The sequence below is a fragment of the Sceloporus occidentalis genome, unplaced genomic scaffold (assembly GCF_023333645.1).
Source record: "Sceloporus occidentalis isolate IW3139 unplaced genomic scaffold, rSceOcc1.0.p SCAF_149, whole genome shotgun sequence".
Classification (NCBI taxonomy): Eukaryota; Metazoa; Chordata; class Lepidosauria; order Squamata; family Phrynosomatidae; genus Sceloporus; species Sceloporus occidentalis.
In genome coordinates this window covers 458,953-479,292 of record NW_028317129.1, presented here as the reverse complement: position 1 = coordinate 479,292, position 20,340 = coordinate 458,953, and the positions used below count along the sequence as shown (strand labels likewise).

General features: G+C 41.0%; 2 protein-coding genes across 6 annotated transcripts in view; one reads left to right on the top strand and one right to left on the bottom strand.

Annotated features, from left to right (window-relative positions):
• LOC149280686 (N-acetylgalactosaminyltransferase 7-like) overlaps positions 1-3,290 on the top strand; it is a 57,038-nt gene extending 53,748 nt beyond the window's left edge. For all 5 annotated transcript variants that reach the window (XM_089500177.1, XM_089500179.1, XM_089500178.1 and 2 more), the window contains 3 exons: positions 407-505; positions 2,116-2,244; positions 3,153-3,290. In XM_089500177.1, the coding sequence (XP_089356303.1) occupies positions 407-505; positions 2,116-2,244; positions 3,153-3,290 (366 nt within the window). The remainder of the gene's footprint in view (positions 1-406; positions 506-2,115; positions 2,245-3,152) is intronic.
• A 12,030-nt stretch (positions 3,291-15,320) lies between these two features.
• LOC149280685 (high mobility group protein B2-like) lies at positions 15,321-16,570 on the bottom strand. Its single transcript, XM_089500171.1, has 4 exons — positions 16,421-16,570; positions 16,102-16,250; positions 15,774-15,948; positions 15,321-15,479 (listed from the first exon to the last, which is right to left on the bottom strand). Exons 1-4 carry the CDS (start codon positions 16,568-16,570, stop codon positions 15,321-15,323), a joined length of 633 nt encoding a protein of 210 aa, XP_089356297.1.
• Between the last annotated feature and the right edge of the window lie 3,770 nt (positions 16,571-20,340).

Here is a 20,340-nt window from a genome sequence, read left to right as displayed (position 1 = left end):
CTTTACGTTGTAAGTAAGCACTCCGCGTTGATTTGCATGCCATAGCATTGCTATATGATACCAAACCCTGCATGCAGAACAGTTGCGTCTTGTTTTTTGAATGCCGTTTAGTTTATGTGGATCACGTTCTCTATGCCAGCTGCCTCGGCACAGCTATATCCATTCAGTAAACTGGAGCAGGTTCTGGCGCACGCAGTCTATTCAGCCACAACGGCGGCAGAACAGAGAGCCATTAGCTGCTGACACCAAGCTGTCCAAATCAATCCAACGTTTGGTTCCCATCTGTTGCTTTGTTAGCCATCCAGAGTCTGTGCCTCTTCCTCTATCTAGCTATCGATAACGGCGCGCACCGCTGTTTCTGAAGGGTCCGTGGGCATCATTATGACGTCTGTTTTCTTTTTGTCAGATAAGAGGTTTGGAGTCCGGCTACTGTATAGACAGCATGGGGCATACGAATGGAGGCCTGGTGGAACTAGGACCTTGTCACAGGATGGGTGGAAATCAGGTATGTGCGAGGATGTATTCATAAAGCCATAAAGAAAGAGGTTGTTATTATGATGTTATATGCATTTCATTTAGAGTCGGCCCTGTTGTTAGAATCCCTGACTCTGTTCTGTGATCATGGTCGGAGGACAAATAGGGTTGGGGAGTACGAAACGTAAAATGTTAGATGAAAGGGTTGGGGTAGTGTTCCATTTGCCATACACAGTTATTTATGAAGCGCCTACATAAGCGGTGGCCCTGCACACCAAAAGGCATCCAGAAATCTATACATATGTCACTGCAAAGGAACAGCGTGCGCAGAAGTGAATGTAAAAGACAATTAATGTGCAAAGGTTCCGTGTTTCTGATCCAGCGGTGTAGGAAATGTTCTCTGAGACCACCGAGCGGCCTAATTTGTGTGAGGGTATTGGAAGTGCTGCGTGTGTTTTCTTCGTGTTACAAAACACTCTTTCATCGTGGATTTCACAAGCAGCCGAATGGCAGGGTGTGTTTTGCAAGTCATGCCGAAGCCACAGCTGTGCCCTACACACCCTGTGTGTGCCAGAAGGCAGCCTGCGCAACCAGAACCGGATCTGCTCGCTTGCCAAATTCACATGGGAGCTCATACACTCCCTTAGCTACAAACATTAGACCTACGAGACGAGCCCTATTTACAGAAATGAATCTCGTATAGAATGCTACGAGATGAACCATATTGCATAGAATTACACAACAGTCATTAAAATAACACACACAGTCTTTTCTGGGTTCCTTGAGAAACATGAAGCGCTCGCTAGAGCTTTGTTTTTAATGGCGCAAAGTGCTATTATCACCATAGCAACTAGTGAAAGTGTCCAACAGGGCTGATGGTAATTAGGGCCATTTTCAAAGTTTTCAAAAATATCGTTGAGCGTTTATTTTTATCATTTAACAAAATGCAAAGTGAGGGAACAAAATCACATTAAATATTGATTTGATTTAGATCACCCTTCTTCTAGGTACACTTGCACAAAGTCAGGGGTTCTGTAGGCATATAATTAGTTGTATGATTAAACAACTATACCAAACAGATGCTAATGATCAATTTGGTGTGTGTGTGTGTGTATATAGTATATATATGTGTGTGTGTGTGAGTATATATATATGTGTATATATATATATATGATTACTCTATCAAACATACCAATACACAAGTTTTTATCAGGAACAGATCTTTGAAGATGTTTAGACTTTCTGAAAGCGTTTACTACTGTGCCAAACAAGGAAGCGGTCCTAGGAAATAACATTCATGCTTGGATATTCAACTCCGTAAGGCATACTGCTCTTATAAACTGGATCAGTGGGTATCGATAGCAAAATGCAGCGTGCAGATTACATCTGATCTTCCAGAATGATTTGATAAAATTGGGAAGTTGTGCGGGTAAATGTCAAATGAGATTCGATTTCATTAAAAGTAAAACGGTGCGTTTGAAAAGTAACATAATTCCCGCTGCTTGTGAACTCCGAATGAGATCTGGACTACAACACTCATGATGCTGAGTAACCCGTCGTCTCCGGGGTGGGATCTGGTGACATTGATGGACACCATAATGAATAACTATGTATGTTTCTATTTTATTTTTTTTTTTTCAGCTTTTCAGAATTAATGAAGCAAATCAGCTAATGCAGTATGACCAGTGTCTAACAAAAGGGCCCGATGGCTCCAAAGTTATGATTACTCACTGTAATTTAAATGAATACAAGGAATGGCAATACTTCAAGGTTGGTTTAATTCACCGTTGGCATTTATCCAGCACTTGGCATATCTGATTGTTCAAAAAACGCGGAATTCGTCAAAAGACGGCGTACGTTCTTAACATTTGTAGATGAAGTGTAAAATGATAAATGTGCCATTACTGAAGGCAATTTTACATAAGGTTCAAATAAATAATAGGTAATAATCGCATACGTTGCAAAGGGCTGAAGTGTCAGAAGTGCAATATAACTTTGGCTAGAACCCAGCAAGCCTGTCGATTTTCTTCAAAGATATTCTGTTAGATTCGTTTCATATTAGTGAATTAGGAGATACTTGCCTCAATGAACCTGCCTATATGGCACAGACGCCAGTGACACGTACCAATTCGCTGTGAATAAACTACCTGCTAAATAAGATCTGATTTTATGTATAAAGGTATATAAGCCTATGTGTCTTCTCAAAAGACATTAAATCGATATGTATTTAAAAGGAAATTTAAATGTTTATTCTTGCTAGCTGATGCCTGGGTTATTTCTGGTGACGCAGAATTTTCACGCTTTTACAGTATGCTGTTCAGTAGACTGAGCCCAAGTGACAACACGATGTGATAAGATAAATCTGGTGTCTGGTCCTGATTTTTTTTTTTTTAACATAGAGGGAGGAGGTTGCTTTTTTTGTTAGTTTTTGTCCCTATCAACACGCAGCCCTAGTTATCCCTGATTCGCACAGTAACCCCAGCGGGTCCGATACTCGGCGGGTTGGGCTGTCACGCTGGGAAAGGGGGGGGGGCGCATGTAATGCCCTTAAATACTTGGAAATGGACTGTATAAGTTCTGTCTTTATTACATTCCATATTTATTGCATTAATAATTGTGGTGTTCTTTTAAATATCACGTGAGCGTAACCAGTGATGCTCTCTCCTCTCTTCTTTCAGAACATGCACAGGTTCATCTACATTCCAACTGGGAAATGCTTGGACCGTTCTGAGGTTCTTCACCAAGTGTTCATGTCAGACTGTGACTCCAGCAAAACGACACAAAAATGGGAAATGAATAACATCCTTAGTGTATAGAACTGACATTGACGTCCGCGCCGCTCAAGGCAGCCTCAAACCTGCTGCAAACTTTGTACAGCCCTCGTCCTTCTCCATTCACTGGGATACCGGAGACCTATGAGATTGATGTAGTGTCATCCTGCAGTTAATGTTTACAAGACTGCTTTTACCTTAAACCTTTTTTAGATGTTTACATCATCTTGTTCAAAGATAATGTTAGTAAAAGTGCTTCTGGCTCTGTTTGTAGGAACAAAGCTAAAGACTTTTTTTTTTTTTTTTGTTGGGGGGATTATTAACTCAGGGGATGGAAGGTAGTTATAACTCACACTTGAAAATGATTTGGGGTAGCCAGACATTCATATTCCTTGATGATTGTCTAGATCTTCATTTAAGATTCACGTATTTCTTTCTGTTTCCTCAAAGCACTGCCACGATGTCTTTCTTCTGCTCTGGTGGCCTTTGCCTGTGCTGCTGTTTTAAATGGGAAAATCAGAAAACAAAAATCTTAGTGCCTCCTTTGTTGCTTGTATATTAGATGGTATATGAAGAGCATTTGTAATAGGGTAAAGCTGAAGGAGAAACAGAATGACCCTGTGATGGTCCAGATATCTAGATGCGGAGAGTGGATTTGAAGGACAGAAGAACTGGTTTGGAGTGGATAATACTTCATGCTCAGCACGACGACTGGTGGTAGTTAAGTCAGTTTGCAACGCATTGTGGAACATATCTTTTCTTCTGGTTTGTACAATGGACATTTATGAACCATGCTTCTTCTGTCTGACAGAAGTCATTCTACCATCTACAAGATCAAGGTGTCCGACATAAAGAAGTGACATCACCTTTTTTTTTTTAAGCCTGACATTTTATAATCTTTAGCTTCCGTAGTTCCTCCTATCATCACTATCCAAATATTTGTATCGAAGATATCTTGCCCATGGACGTGCTCTCAGTTAAAGTGGTGCCGCTGTGCACATTCACTTGGGTCATGCTGAATTTAGAGGTATTGTGTTTCAGTTACGCAGACTTAATCCTTAGTCATGCCTATTATAATCATGCCAAATCTAATCACGTAGCGTTGGTACTTCACTGTCTGATTGGGAGAGCAGGTCGAGAAAGTGTGTCTTTCGCCAGTTTTTGGTTAACTTAATCATATTACTTATGTAAGAAAAATCAGCCATAGATTACAAAACTTCTTTTACCCAGTGATGTATTCTGGCCTAGGGCAGCAGTCCCGGAGGGGCGGCAGTCCGCCTGCCACATAACCAGAAGGCAGATCACCCCCTTGGCTGATTAGACCCTCCTGTGTGCTGCTGCTCAATGGGCCGTTTTCAAGAGAGCTCTCCGATTTCCCCTAGCGGCCCATTTGTACTGAGAAGGACATTGCCAAGCTGGCACAACCTCCATAGGATGCATTAAAAGGTGCTGTGCAACTTTATGACGCACCACTTGGATATGACATCACATACGAGTGCTCCAACGTGAGGCCGGGGTGTTACAGCTGGGAAGCTGCCCGGGTAAAGAGGCCTCTGCTTTTACTACTATTCCTAATACATCACAGAAAAACAGAATTTTAGACCTCCATTTCTTGTGTATGAAGAAGATATTTGTTTAGTAAAAAATGCTACTAGTAGTATTACCGGTTGGCCTAATCACGAGGTCATAGAACCAAATTCTGCACGTGTTTTCGCGAGACAGTGGTAGAGGAAAAAGGCCAGGAATAATCACTTTATGCATCCATGCAGTCTATCCCGGAACACAGCTGCTAATAAGGAATATAAATAATAATTATATGATTATATACCACGTGATTTGAAATGGTTCAAGTACGCCACTTTGTCACATTCCAGATACAAGAAGGGAAAATAAGATTTGCTTTGTAGCTGATTCCTAGTGTAGCACGCCAATGACAGTTTGTCAATTAATGACCGTACAGTTGAGTTAATAATGCAATAATCACAGTTTATTAGTTAATAATAATGAACTAATAATAATTTAGAGAATAAACTTGAGGTTATTAAAATATTGTGTGTCGGTAGGTGATCTGATCAATTGGGTCATTGCCCTGTTTATATATACATTCACAATTTGTATGTAATGGCACACTATTACAAAATACTTACTATCCTTAACGTCTAGGATATAGAGCTAAAAAAGCAAAAAAAACGTATGGATATCCCGGAACCAAATGGTCGATTAAAACAAAATTCAATTGTCTTAATAATTATTTACTAGGCGTTTTATTCCAAAGTTTGTCGAGAATGTTTGTTTTTACCATTGTAAAGTGTGATGTCGTTCCTGAGGGTTCTCTGGAGAGCTACCGAAAACGAAATGATTATTATCGAGCCTGATACAGTCGGACCCTAATGTGCGTGTTCTGACATGCTGCACCAGGTGTATTGATGAAATTCATGATTTTAATATAATTATCCTTTGGTAATACCATACTATGAATGGGAAAACGGTACTATGTAGATGATTAACAAATAGCCATTTTGCTTTTTCTTAATACTTTTGATATGCCCCCCCCCATATATACTGTTCTTAGGGGGGAATGAGGATTTTTTGGTTCTCACACACGTTCTATGCATATATGTTTTGGTGCCATGTAAACTACTTCATTAAGGTCATTAGCCAACTAAGCAAATGTGTGTGGCTGATGTTCTAGACTCCAGTTGATTCACTCCATTTCTAAACTATAAATGCTATTTCTATAATTATTCCTTTCCAAAAGAAGCCTAGAAAATCTTGAAACATATGGGATTAATCTCCCATTTCATTAATAGAAAGGGAGGAAAGTATATATTCTAACAAGCATCAACCATCTCCAAAGAAGATGAATGGATTAAAAAAAAAAAAAAAATAAGACAACAAACAAAAGCAATACTTTCACCAAGTCATAACTAAATGGACAAAACCAAAGACTGCAACGTTCTGAGAAGGCCAATAAAGATAATAGCTGCCAAGTGCCATGGGGCAGCTAAGCTTTTGTAGTTACCCTAGGGATGTCCTAGCATGGGAATGCATTCCACTCCATCTCGTCCGTACTGTATGAAGAAACGATAGCAATTATGGGGACATGGATAAGAACTACAAAGCATGGGTACTTGTGCGTCCGAAAATGAACTCCACTCCATTGTAGTAGGTCTCTGTATCATGCGCTATGCATTCTTGTGAGAAAGAAGGCACATCGTGTGCGACGTTTGTGTAGGTTTCAAAGAAAATGGGTATTTTGTGCAATTAAAACCACAACAAAAAACTATCTGTGAATTAAAATGTGTATATCGGAACTGTCCATCTCATGAATCATGGACACGTTGTGAAGCTCATGCTGTATGTAATGTTTTCCTACTGTCTGAAACAAATCTCACGCTTTTCTTTGTAAAATAACATCACTATGCATTTCTACTCCATTTTTTTTAAAAGTTTGATTTATGCAGATTTTGATACACTGTACGTTTCTGTAGAAATTGTATAAATACAAAGAAATTTTAATAGGGGTATATTTAAGGGATTTCTCTGTTAATTTGGTGGGTTGCTTGTTTTTCTAGGTGCAAGAATAAATATTTTAATTAGTGGATTTTCTTTGCGTGATTTTTATTATATATTTTTATATATACTTGTAATTACAGCAAAGTTTGTTCTGCGCTAATGTGTGTGTTGGTCTCCAAAGAATCCTGGTCCGGTTGTTGACCATTATGGCAGGAGTTTGACGAGCACAGAAGCGTTCAGGGAAAATTTACCATGAACCTGTATTTAACCCATTTAGCGCCCAAAGTATAGTGTCCTATAACAATGCTCACATGAATATACCACGGCAAAGTTATGATACTAACAATTGTTGGTGAAGAGGGTTTTCACCAGTTTAGATTGAAAGATTTCTGGCACGAATCCCTATCTTCACAATTGGTAAAAAGTATCTTTGCTTAAAATTGTTTCATATGGATCAAGCTGTGGAATAAAGTCATCTGGTGAGTTCAATTGAATCGTTACTGTTCTGAAAAATATTCATAGAAGTTAACCATATGACAAGCACAATTATTCTAACAAAGTGAAAATATGTCTGCGTTTTTGTTTTTTTTTGTTCTTCTTCTCCTCAAACATAACTTGTACATATTTATTAAAATAAATCCAAGCTACCCACTGCACTATATAAATGACATCAATCAATTGTATCATTATACTTATAATTCCATAATTTTTGTGCAGTTGTGTAGGCTATTGAACAAATAAACAAAAAGTGATGCACAAAATAATAAATAGTACAAATATAAATATCAAAATAAGATGCTGCTGGTTTCACTTTAACTCCTTAAACATAAATTTAAAACAAATACCAATGACCGTGTGTCACCAGTCACCGGTGTTTTTTTTTTTTTTTTATGTTTAAGCAGTTGTGTAGACTGACTATTGGGACTTGTTCCAAGAACCTAAATTACTGCCCCAAACATCTTCACCAAACATGAGCGCATATAAAAGTACTTTGAAGAACATTGATATGAATTCATGACTTAAATCTAAAGGTGGTACAGCTCACAGTCCACTTCCATTTTACTGCTAAAGGCACCCAGTCCACTTTCTATGCATGCAGATGCAGGGTTTCATTAGACCGCCAGAAATGAGTATCCTGCTCATCCGCTCTGCTAAGGGGTTGAAAAGTAGAGCAAATGCATAGAGGGACTCTTATGAATCTATGCACCAGTGGTTCTAACATAGGCACACTAACAGGGCCGGCATTAGCAATTACCACATTTTGGTGTGCCTTTATGCTCAACGTATTTGCTTAAAGGTAAGCTCATATAAGTGTACATTTTAAGGGTGAATACCCACTTTTTTTTTTTTTTTTCTTCCTTCATCTTTCCTAGCTGGACTACAGAAACCAAGGCACAGTTCTAGCATGAGCTGACATCAGAACCACGAAGTCAGAGAATTGCTCCAAATGCAGACGCATTTGCAATTTTTGCATAAGGCCGTCTGATGCCTTTTGTGGCATAAATGTTTCAGTGTTTGTGTCTCACATAAGGGACTGACAATGTGGTGCAATGGTCTGATTTTTGAGAGGCTTTCAGATTGTGAGTGTTATCTTCCCAAAGAACATGGGTAGGTGAACTATTTGTGTGATTAATATTAGATGCACATCTGACCAACAGTATGTATACACCTGACCATGGGAGAAAAGTATAGTTAAAATGATACACCTGACAATCACACCTATATGAGCTTGTTGGACATCCCATTCCAAAACCATGGTCATTAATATGTAGTTGCCCCCCCTTGCAGCTATAACACCCTCCTCTTACTGGGATGGCTTTCCACAAGATTTTTTGCCCATTCAGCTAAAAGAACATTTGTGAGGTCAGGCACTGATGTAGAAGAAGGGTTGACTTGTAATCGGTGTTCCAGTTAATTTCAAATTTGTTTGATGTGGCTTCTGGGCAGGCCACTCAAGCCAACTGTGGGGCCTAGCCCAAAGCCTGAAAAACATGGAAACCCATTCCATGAAGCTCCTGACACAGCGTTTGTGCTGATGTTGCTTCTAGAGGAAGTTTGGAACACTGTAGTGAGTGATGCTACAGAATACAGGCTTTATCATTCAGCAACCCTGCTCTGTGATTGTGCGTGGTATACAGCTTTGTGGCTGAGCTGTTGTAACTCCTAGACACTTCACATTCATAGCACTTATGGTGTACTGGGGCAGATCTAGCAGAGTAGAAATTACACAAACGGACTTGTGATAAAGGTAGCATTTTATGACAGTGCCATATATAAAGTCATTGAGCTCTAAAGTTCAACCCATGTGTGTCTATGGAGATGGTCTATGTCTATGTGCTTAATTTTATCCACCTGTTAGCAGTGGGTGTAGCTGAAACAATTAGTGGGTGCCTACTCTTTTTTAGTGTATTTAACAACCATAGAACAACAACAAAAGGGTAAGAGAAAAGTATTTTGAGAGTTCACCTTAAGGGAGAATCTTTACACATTTTCTCAGCTACTTAAATTTAATTGATCTTAATTGCTTTAATATTAATTGGATGCCCAGAGGTTTGCTTTGATCTGGTTAGATGAACTGTGATTCTCGAATGAAAACGATTCTTGCTGTACAGCGAGTTTAACAGTCAAAGCTCGTTATTGACTACGACTACCTCCTGGGTGTCTGGCCTGAAGTGAACAGTTCACAATGTTGCAGATGTGGTTCTCGATCGCTTCAAAGTTAAAGCAAGCTATGGTGTGCTCTTTCTGCATTGCTGCTTTGTGCTACAGCTTTTTTTCTATGTTGAAGAAAGGGCCGGATTAATGTAGGGGCTGATGGAGCTCCAGAATTCCTGGTGGGACGGCTGGTCCCAGGGCCAGTGGTGCAATGAATGTGTAAGTACTGGGGGAGCATGGCACAGGGAGGCGGTTTGAGGCTAGGATGCCACAGGCAGGCTGTTTGGGGGGCAAAGATGACAAGTCCTGTGCTTCCAATCTGGGCGCTAGGCAGGTCCTGTGGATGCAATCTGGGTGCCAGGGTTTACATGATACTAAAGGGGGGGCAATGGGGGCATTTCTTCCCAAGGGGGTGCTGGCTGGGGGTGTCACATAAATCAATACTAAAGGGGGGCTGGGTGGTGGGATAAATATACAATGTGGGGCTGGCTGGGGGCAATACACAAGGGTGTGGGGGTGAGCACATCAGCCATGTTTTCCAGGACACATATAATGTTTACATATTGCTGACCAGCCCAGATAAAATGCTGCCCTGGAGTATGTGGGAGTACACACACATGTTCATGGAATGGAACCAATTAGTCAGACATGCATCCCCATGCTGCAGGGCAGCATTTAATCTGGGCTGATATACACAAGGGGGCAGCTGGGGTCATTACATCAGTAATTAAATCAGTAATAAAGGTAGGGGCAGGCTGGGGGCATAAATACACTTAGTGCTGGCTGGGACAATACACAAGGGGGCAAAAACACAAAAGGGGGGTTCAATGACAAAGCAGTGTGGAAAATATATATTTTTTGTATTGTTCTATCTTAGCCCGTCTGGATGTGGGTGCCAGAGTCTGTCCTGGTGTGTGTTGGTGTGGCAGAGCCTGTCCTGGTATGTGTGTTTGGGTGTCAGTGTGGCAGAGCCTGTCCTGGTGTATGTTTGGGTGAGAAATCAGTGAGAGGAAAAGTACAGGTTTTGTGTTATTTACTCTATTTCAAGCTGCATATTTTATTAACAATAAAAAGGATTGGTGGCAGTAAATTATGGCTTCAGGCGTCCAGTGTATGATGACTTTTTTTAAGTGTACTGATGTACTCCCAATCCCACCACATAAGATTCTACCCTATATTATTGGTACCGATGTCATCTTTATCCAGTACACATGGATGCCGAGAAGTTAAGATTCTGTCTATTTTATTTATTTCCATAAAAAGGCCACCAAAATCCTCAGCACCAGGCCTATGAAAAGCCCATTAATCCAGCCCCAATTGAAGAGATCAAACATAATACAACACAAAAAAGTACAGTTACTCAACATTTTGCCTAGCGCACTGCATGACAAATCCACCTGATTGGTATTTATGCACCACTTCTTAATGTTTTTTGGCTAGGTGGCACACAGTGGGTAGGCTGATATTTTATCATTTACAAAGCACCATTTCATTCGTGTCATTTACAGATTCAGTGGTTCTACAATTCACTTGTTTTATTATAGTAAACTGATTTATCACTGATGTAGATTTTACACTTCTGTTGCCCTCATGTGGACATATGTTAATGTTAGTCACTGCAAACTGTGCAGCCTATAGTATAACTTGGTTGCACATGTCCCTGATTGACTCCTGAATCTGTTTTTATTTGGGGGGGGGGGGGGGGGGGAGTTATGGTTGAAGGAGGTTATTGTCATTTCCTGCAAACCTACAAGTCTGTTATGCTGAAAACAAATTATTAAGAAAGTGTTATCCTTGTTTTGTAGCACACTCAACATAGAACGTTGGTTGTATAGCTGTGCATTCCACTGGCACCACTCATCTAACATCTTTTCTTTCAGGAATTGTACCAGAGGATTGGAGGAAGGCAGATGTGGTTCCTATTTTCAAAAAGGGTTCAAACTCTGTGTCCGGAAATTATAGACCTGTGAGCTTAACTTCCGTGGCTGGGAAAGTATTTGAACGGCTGTTTAGGGATAATATTCACGAATTCATTGGGAAGAACAGTATTATTAGCAAAAATCAGCATGGTTTTATGAAACATAGGTCCTGTCAAACTAATTGAATTGCATTCTATGAAGAAGTAAATAGAAGTGTCGATCAAGGGGTTGCAGTGGATGTAATCTACTTGGATTTTTCCAAGGCGTTTGACACGATTCCACACAATAGGTTAGTATTCAAACTGAAAAAAATTGGTCTAGATGCAAATTCTTGTTCTTGGGTAGAACATTGGCTTAGAGATAGAGAACAGAGTTGTTATAAATGGTAAATTTTCAAGCTGGTCAAAAGTGGTAAGTGGTGTCCCTCAGGGTTCCGTTCTGGGACCAATTTTATTCAACATATTTATAAATGACCTGGCAATAAGCATTGAAAGTCATGTTTCTGTGTTTGCAGATGACACTAAACTAGGTAAAGTTATACAGGGCGAGCGGGATATTACTGTGCTGCAGAGGGATCTAGATAGACTGGGGGACTGGGCACACAAATGGCAGATGAAATTCAATGCAGACAAATGTAAAGTTATGCACTTCGGGGTAGCGAATGCACAAGCAACCTACACCCTAAACGGTAGTGAATTAGGGGTAACGACAAATGAGAAGGATTTGGGAATTATTATAAACAAACTAGGCAACAATGTGCAATGTCAGTCTGCGGTTGCTAAAGCCAGTAAGGTATTGTCGTGTATAAAAAGGGGCATCAAGTCGCGGGATAAAGATATAATTTTGCCTCTGTATAAATCAATGGTAGCATTATATAAATATATTCGGGGCCAATACAAACCATTGTGTGGAAATCTGTTCATAAACAGGACTATGCATAGGACACGTGGTCATGCGTTCAGATTGGAAGAAAGGAGATTTAGACTAAAGCAGAGGAAAGGGTTTTTTACAGTAAGGACAATAAGGATGTGGAATTCTCTGCCTGCAGAGGTAGTTTTATCGGAGTCTGTACAGACGTTTAAACTGCAACTGGATGGATACCCGGAAAAACATAATATTCAGGGATCTAATCTTTAATTATGGGGAAACAGCTTACTGATCCAAGGAGAAATCTGACTGCCATTTTGGGGTCAAGAAGGAATTTTTTTCCCTGGTTAGTGCAAAATTGGAAAGAGCGAAACCGGGGTTTTTTTTTTTTTGGCCTTCTTTTGGATCAACAGCAACAAATTAACAGATATAGGAAAGGCTGAACTTGATGGACGCATGTCTTTTTTCAGCCTATGTAACATATCTGTTGTGTGTTTTGTGTAAAATTTGTAAATCCATACCTCACTACATGCCACATAAAGCAAGAACAAACACAAGATGCGTAAAAACCAGATTCCCTTTCTGGTAACTACTTACTGCATTTACTGTGATCATCAGTGTGGTTTAATATAGGTGAGGATAGAGGTTGCATGGAGCGCTACGAAACCACCAGGAGAAGGTAGCTTTTAGGAACTATAAATGAGAAAGATGAGGGCAAAGATAAAGATATGCTTAAGGTGGAAAAATGCCAGATTAACCTCTTTGCAGTCTTTGACGCAGTTGACCACCCCCTCCCCCTACAAACCTCCATGCTCACGGCATCCGTAACACAGCTCTTTCCTGGTTTAAATCCTACCTCTCTGACCGTACTTTTAGTGTCTCATTCACTGGAACCTGCTTTTCTCCCCTACTGCTATCTATTGGTGTTCCTCAGGACTCAGTTATTGGGCCTCTACTAGTCACCATCTATACCTCTTGCCTCAGACAACTCATATCTTCCTTTGGCTTCCACCTATATGCAGACACTCTAATTTATGTTTCTGCTCCTGACCTCTTCTAACTCGCCTCACCAACTTTCAGGAATTGAATTGTGGATGACGACCCATTACCCAAAGCTCAACATCTTCAAAACCCAAGTTTATGATAATCCCACCATCTGCTCTATCCACAATTCCTAACATATCACTTACTGTTGACTCCACTATCCAATGCCACACCAAGTTTCCTGCCTTGGTATCAAACTTGACCCTGCTCTCTCCAGCATCCCTCACATGCAGTCCCTAACCAAATCCTGCTGCCTCCACCTGAATCCGCTCACACAAGAAACAATCAAAATACTAATCCACTCACTTGTGATATCCCATCTGGACAATTGGCAACTCCCTAATAACTGGTCTCCCCCTCCCCAGCCTTTCACTGTTCAACACTGCAGCTAGCCTAATCTTTCTGTGTCAGTTCCACATCTGCTGCTGCTCCTCTTTGCCAATCACTCCCCATACCCCTCAGAATCAAATTGAAACTTCTGACCCTGACCTACAGAGCCCTTGACAACTCTGCACCCCCCTCTATCAAAATACACCCCTACCAGCCCTCTTTGTTCTTCATGACTTGCGGCTCTCAGGATTTCACCTGTGCTGCACCCCTCCTATGCAATTCCCTTCCCCGTTCTGTCACCTTCTCCCTCATACACAACTCTTAAAACCTCCATTTTTAAACCATTGACAGACTTATTTTGGCCAGATGCTATGGACAGGAGCAGCTCCAGAGAACCGGAAGGTGGCAATTGTAGTACTTCTCCAAAAAACGGTAAACTACATAGCAAAAAGATGTACGTCCATACGCTAAATAGTTACTAATAAATTGCATTGTTTAGGTTTGGATGTTAATAGTTCAATTGTTAAGGGAATCGCTGAATAACAGGAGGCAGAAGGTTTGAGTTAATGGAGTTTATCCAGAGAACTAGTTGGGCATATCAAGGATCAGACCTGTACTATTTGATTTAATGACATAACAGAAGATCAGTTAAATGACACCATTTACTGGCTAACAGCTTAATTGCAAGCTTTCAAGACAAAGTTGTTAGGTCCCTTTCTCAGAACTTTTTATTCCGTTCTAGCTTCATTAAGGCCTGAGGAAGGGACATAACTTGGTCTTGAAAGCTTGCAACTAAACAGTTAACCAGGAAATTGTATTTTAACTATACTTGTCTCCTGTTTTTCAACGGCTAACACGGCACAAACCATTATATCACAACAGAAGGTCTTAATGGTATGTATTTTGCAGATGATTCAAAGGTCTGCATCAGTGTGAACAAGCTCATTTAGCCCCTTAATGGGACAAAACATTAGATGGACCTAATAGTCCACGAACCTAAATATAACTGCTGCACTTGCTATGGATTTAAGATTGCGCCCCCCCAAATGAAGTGATGCATGTGATACACTAGCAAATGGGATAAATCATACTGGATATTGAGCACCTTTAACAGACCTGTCCAGGTATTTTAGTGGTCTACTACTAGCATAAAGGGTATGCTGTAGCAGGGGACACCTGCTATCAGAAGCACTTTTCATATGAAAGCTGAGGTCTAAGTTCATATGGTGCTCTCCTTGAAAAGGCTTAGGGACGTTGTGCAAGATTCCCATATATGCGTTTCCCCTCCCCGCACTACATTGCACCATGAAACACCACAAAAATAAGATACACAAGCTTACACATGAGTTAGAATGTACCAAAGTAATTAATTCTACTTACTAGCAATAAAAAACCCTCAAATGATATATAAATTTTATTACAAAAAAAACATTGATAAAAAAGTTAGAAAAAAAGTACAATGCACCAACTCTACAGGTCTAAATATTGTGTCTTGTTACTAATGCCAGGCTACCCTTAGAATCCATTAAATATGCAGAGAAATCCCACATAAGCTCTTACACTAAAGAAACAGCCCTTTAAACTACTCCATACATTAAAATATAGGTTTCCCTAAAGAATCATATTACCTATACACAATTCTGTACAGTTTTTATAACCAAGCTAACAAAATGAGCTGCACTCGAGTTCACATTCTTAGCAAAACAATGGACTTCTGAAAAAAATTATACAGCGGGCAAAGCATTCACTCATCATCGTCATCATCTTCTTCGTCATCCTCTTCCTCCTCATCTTCTTCATCCTCATCATCTTCTGGTTCAACCTTCTTTTTGGAACCTGTTGGCCTGCCTGGGACCTTTTTGCCAACATCACTCTTGCCCTTTGCCCGATACGCAGCAACATCCTGAGTAAAGAGACAACATGAACACTCCAGAAACATATCACATGGTTGCAACTAAACAGCTGCTCATAATTTAATAGGTCAGATACTCATTCACAAGTGTTTAAAGCATGCAGTCTATAGGAACCGGTTTACTTTATAAACCTTCAATCTCGTAAGATTGTGGACGCTCAGAAGCCCTATGAATGATAGCCATAAGAATATAGAGCAGTGTAAACCTAAGCAAGCATCCTCAAATCCCACAGGTTCCCATACCAGGATTCCAGAGTAGTGTGCTTTTTTTTAATCCATTCTTACCTTTTCATATTTTTCTTTTAGTTTTGCTGCTTTTTGCTCAAATGGCTGTTTGTCTTTCGGAGTCTGCTCGGCCCACAACTCTCCTAGTTTCTTAGCAGTATCACCAATGGTAAGGCCAGGGGTCTCAGTTTTTATCTGGGGGCGATGTTCAGAACAGAAGAGGAAGAAAGCAGATCTGTGGAGAAAGTTTATAGTAAAATTAACATCCCGCTGTTTGGAGGCATCCTTTACAACTGAATGTACTGCTCAAGAAAAACTAACTAAAAATGGGTTTAAACAAATGTACTTTGCATTACTTGAACACATGTTTACAGGATGATACACTTACGGTGGTCTCTTTGGTGCATTTGGGTCCTTCTTTTTCTTTCCTTTTTTCTCTGTTTTTGAAGGCACATACGTTTTCATTTCCCGTTCATAGCGTACTTTGTCAGTTTTGGCCAGATCCTCAAACTTTCCCTTTTCCTTGGCGGACATTGTCTAAAGAACAAGGAATAATTTGGTCAGAACGAACACAGGCCTAGTTACAACTATAGCACCACTGACCAGCTACTGATCCAGGGTAGCTGAAAGATTTGTTTCTACATAAAGACAAAACAAGCATGTCCAGAGCCCACAGCCAGATGGCAGTCATCAGAGCAGATTCTCACCTTCCACCTCTCTGAGCATTTCTTGGAGAACTCTGCGAAGTTCACAGAAGAGTCTGGGTGTTTCTTCTTGTGTTCCTCTCTGCAGGTCTGGACGAAGTAGGCATAAGAGGACATCTTGCCTCTAGGCTTGTTAGGATCTCCCTTACCCATGTTTGCGCCTGTGCAACATGAAAGAAGTCGATCAAAGACTGAGCTGGTAAAACCCGGGAAGACGGTGGGGGAGGGGGTAGGAGGAGCCATACAAGGAAGTACAGGGCCAGAGCCCGCCCCCCCCTCTAACCAGCTACGCAGCATACTATACAAAGCTTCCCGCCCAAAATAGAATACCCAACTGGGGAGGGGACACGGCAAATATGGCAGCTAAAGGGTGTGGAATAAAACGCAAAGATAATCCCACGCGCCATTGCCGCGCGCTGGCTCGCTCCCCAGCCCGCGGATTAAACGCGAGTAAGGATGTCCCTTTCCCCACCGTCACAACGGAGATAGTGTGCTGGTTCGTGCCATTATATGTCTGGAGCAAGCTTCCCGCCTCACTACCGTAACACACTAGGCCCAACTGCCTCACGGCGAGCAATAGCCGGACTCTGAAGGCCTATAGCACAGCTAAGCAATCTAAGCGAGGATAGAAGCGAGCTCAAAGCGAGGGACGCCTCAAAAATACCAGAAAGAGCAGAAATGAGTTACGGGTTATAGCAAGACGAAAAAATAAAACATATACAAAGCGCCAAGTAAAACACAAGTAAGAAGGAGTTAGGGGTGAGAGAAACGGAAAAGCGCGCCAACTGACCTGAGTGAAAGAACTTTCGTTGTCTGCTCCTTGTGTGCTCCCGCAGTGAAATGGTTTACCTCGAACGCAATACTGCCTCTTGTTTTCCACACTTGTACCGCTCACAGCAACGCGATATCTAGCATTACGCTTCACGCCCCTAAGCTCTAATTGGCCCTAGAAACAGTTTAGGAAGCGGGAAGCAAACGCCTCCTGCTGTTTATTGGCCTTGCTCTGCGTTATGCGTCACCGAGTGGGCGTGTTCCAAAGCGCAAACATGTTTGTTCACCTTCACCGCCCATAACCCTGTGAGGGGGAGGAGTAGAAACGGCCGATGACTCCTCTAGTTCCAACCGGTTAAAGGGAGAAGGAGGAGGGCTCCCTAACCCTGATTGGCCAAGCGTGGCGTTTTAAAATTTCGCGGGGGAAGCTTTTATTGGGCGGCTTGGTTCACTTAAGATTTGATTGGCTAGAACGGCGCCGTGGTGCGCGATTTGAAAAAGTACAGATGATAAAACAGCGGGGACAAAAACAATATATTGGGGGAAGTGTGCGGCGGCTTCCGGGAGAAGCATGGCTCGCATACCCCGTGCTATCAATAAGTCGCTTATTAGTTTCAATGCGATCTTCATAAGAACGTTAGCAGCCTCAAAATATCACATTATACATTTCATATGTGGCCGACGTGTCTGGTTATGGCAACGACTTATATGTTAAAACGCATATATATTATCACACATTTTTCGGTTACCGAATGCGGGTTTCCTCTTTCTCGGCCCTCGTGAGAAATATTTACGCTTTTTATTATGAATCCAAGTGAAAAATAGAACGATCGCCATTAATATACATACGTATGCATTGCTAGCCGGTATGTTTGGCTGTTTGGCTCCTAATTTTCTGAATTTTTATTTCTGGAGAAAGATGTCTTGGAAATCTGTAACATAAAGTAGTGCGGGGGGGGGGGGTTGACATTTTATCATATAGATTTCGTTTACAGATTAATTATTGTCCCTAAACAACCCATTTTGAGGAGGTAATTAAATAATTAAAAGTACAGCCGATTTAAGTGTTCAGGTTGTTCTTCGCCATCCTCCCTGGGTACTTAACCCCGTAGCTGCCATCAGCGTGATGATGAGCTGTATCTTCTTGCCTTTTATAATCCCTACGCTTCAACTAATCCAGATAAAGTTAATAAAAGGATCAGCAGAAGATCAGCGTCTCTCCATTGTTTCTGTACAAGACACGATCTCAGGTGGAAACGTGCGTTTGATGGAATGGCTTCGTCTTGCTGTGTAATGTATGCATTAATCAAGGACTCCATTGCTGGAAGGATTGTGTTTCAGCAGATCACACTGCAGCTATCTATCTGCTAACCAGAGGAAGCTCCTAGATTGCAGTGTAAACAATACTACAGCAGGCTCCCCAGGCATGTAGCCCTCCCCCTCCTGAAATAAAAGTGTGGCCCAAGGAACAGACTTGCACTCTGTTAGCCACAGGGAGAAGAGCACATTTGATAAAGATGATGCCCGCATTGGCTCACTGACGTATTATTGATTGCAAGCCTTCGAGACTATCTAGGGCTCTTCTTCAGGCATATTATATCCAGCAAGAGTGGATCCGCCAAAATTCCTGCAAACATTTTTCATCAAGTTCTTTGCGCGCAGATGCCCACACTACATATAAGCATGTTATTTCATACATGTTCATTACGGGGAAATCCAAAATTAAAAAAAAAACACATTAACTCATTAATACAGGTATTAGGTACGGTGTAATGCGAAGAATGAGTCATTTAAAAGGACAAAAGCGAGGATAACGTCCATTCTTCCCAAGTATGGATACTTTTTTTTTTAGAACATAGAAAGTCACATTTAAGTATCCAGTATCCAGGACTGCGGGAACACACATTTTATGGCATTTGGATAAAGGTTTCCTTGGGTTATATAATGTCCGCTTGCTGTTGGTGACATTGGTCTTACGAGGTGGTTATATCAAGAAACCCCATCTTGTAAAACTAACTACTGAAGGTTTGATAATTGTTTATGGACAGATCTGTATTGTGGGCTACTAAATAAATTAGATTATCCCTTGAATCCCTCTATCGGCATTATGGCTATATTACCTAGTATAAGGTGGCCCCTAAATTGGTTTGTATTTATATCCGGAGCAGATTCATTAATGCCTGAGGAAGGGACCTAACAACTTGGCCTCGAAAGCTCGCAATTAAACTCTCAGTTCGCCAATAAATGGTATCATTTTAACTGTACTTTTCATCTGGAGCAGCAAAGGAGATGGTCATTCGTAAGATATCAGATAACAATATTGCCCAGTGCTACCGAAGCTGTTGGCAATTATCATTTATTGTAATTCGTAAAAGATGGTATTCAGCACTCTTTGACAGATGTGTTTCACAAAAATGATCAAACGATGAAATGTTTCTTAATCCCCGTTCTCTTTTTGGAGAACCCATGATGGACGGGTGACACTTACAGTTCCTAATAACGCTTAACCAAATGTAAAAAGTGCCTGATGCCTTCTTTCCTGTTGGCTGTTGTGTGTTACTGGCTCAAAGTTCTAACGCAGCAGGAAATTAGCCACGCGAGTACAGGAAAAAACAGTAGGAACCTGGGCTCTCGGCCTTGGGGTAAGATACTGTTTTTGCGAGACAGCGACTTGTGTTTCACTGCACGGTCTCTGGACAAAAATACGTCTTTTCGTTATTTTTCTGGGTTTGAAAAACAGCATTTTCAGTGTCAGAATGGTACCCACTGCTACGAAAAGTCGACTTCTACTCTTTCCCAATTACAAAAATAAAAGTCTATGTAGTGGCTTAGTCCCTTATGGCTTAATTCAGATAAACACAAGTTAGGAAGTAGTCACACCTCTCTTACACGGTTACGACAATGGAGTCTATTGCGTTGGAGCAAAAGCTGCTCAATGAGAACTCGATGGATCGCTTTTATTTCATTGTGATGGCAGGGATAATGGCCGCTACCGAGCACCAGGTTTTCATGCATTTTTGTTGTCAGTCATGCCACTTTCTGCTCTAATTTAATACGTTTTTAATGTATTTGAGGAACAATACAACTTCTTTCAAAGAGCCCGAATCTCTGTCCTTTGCTGTCTGCACTTACATTTTATGCAGTATTAAATT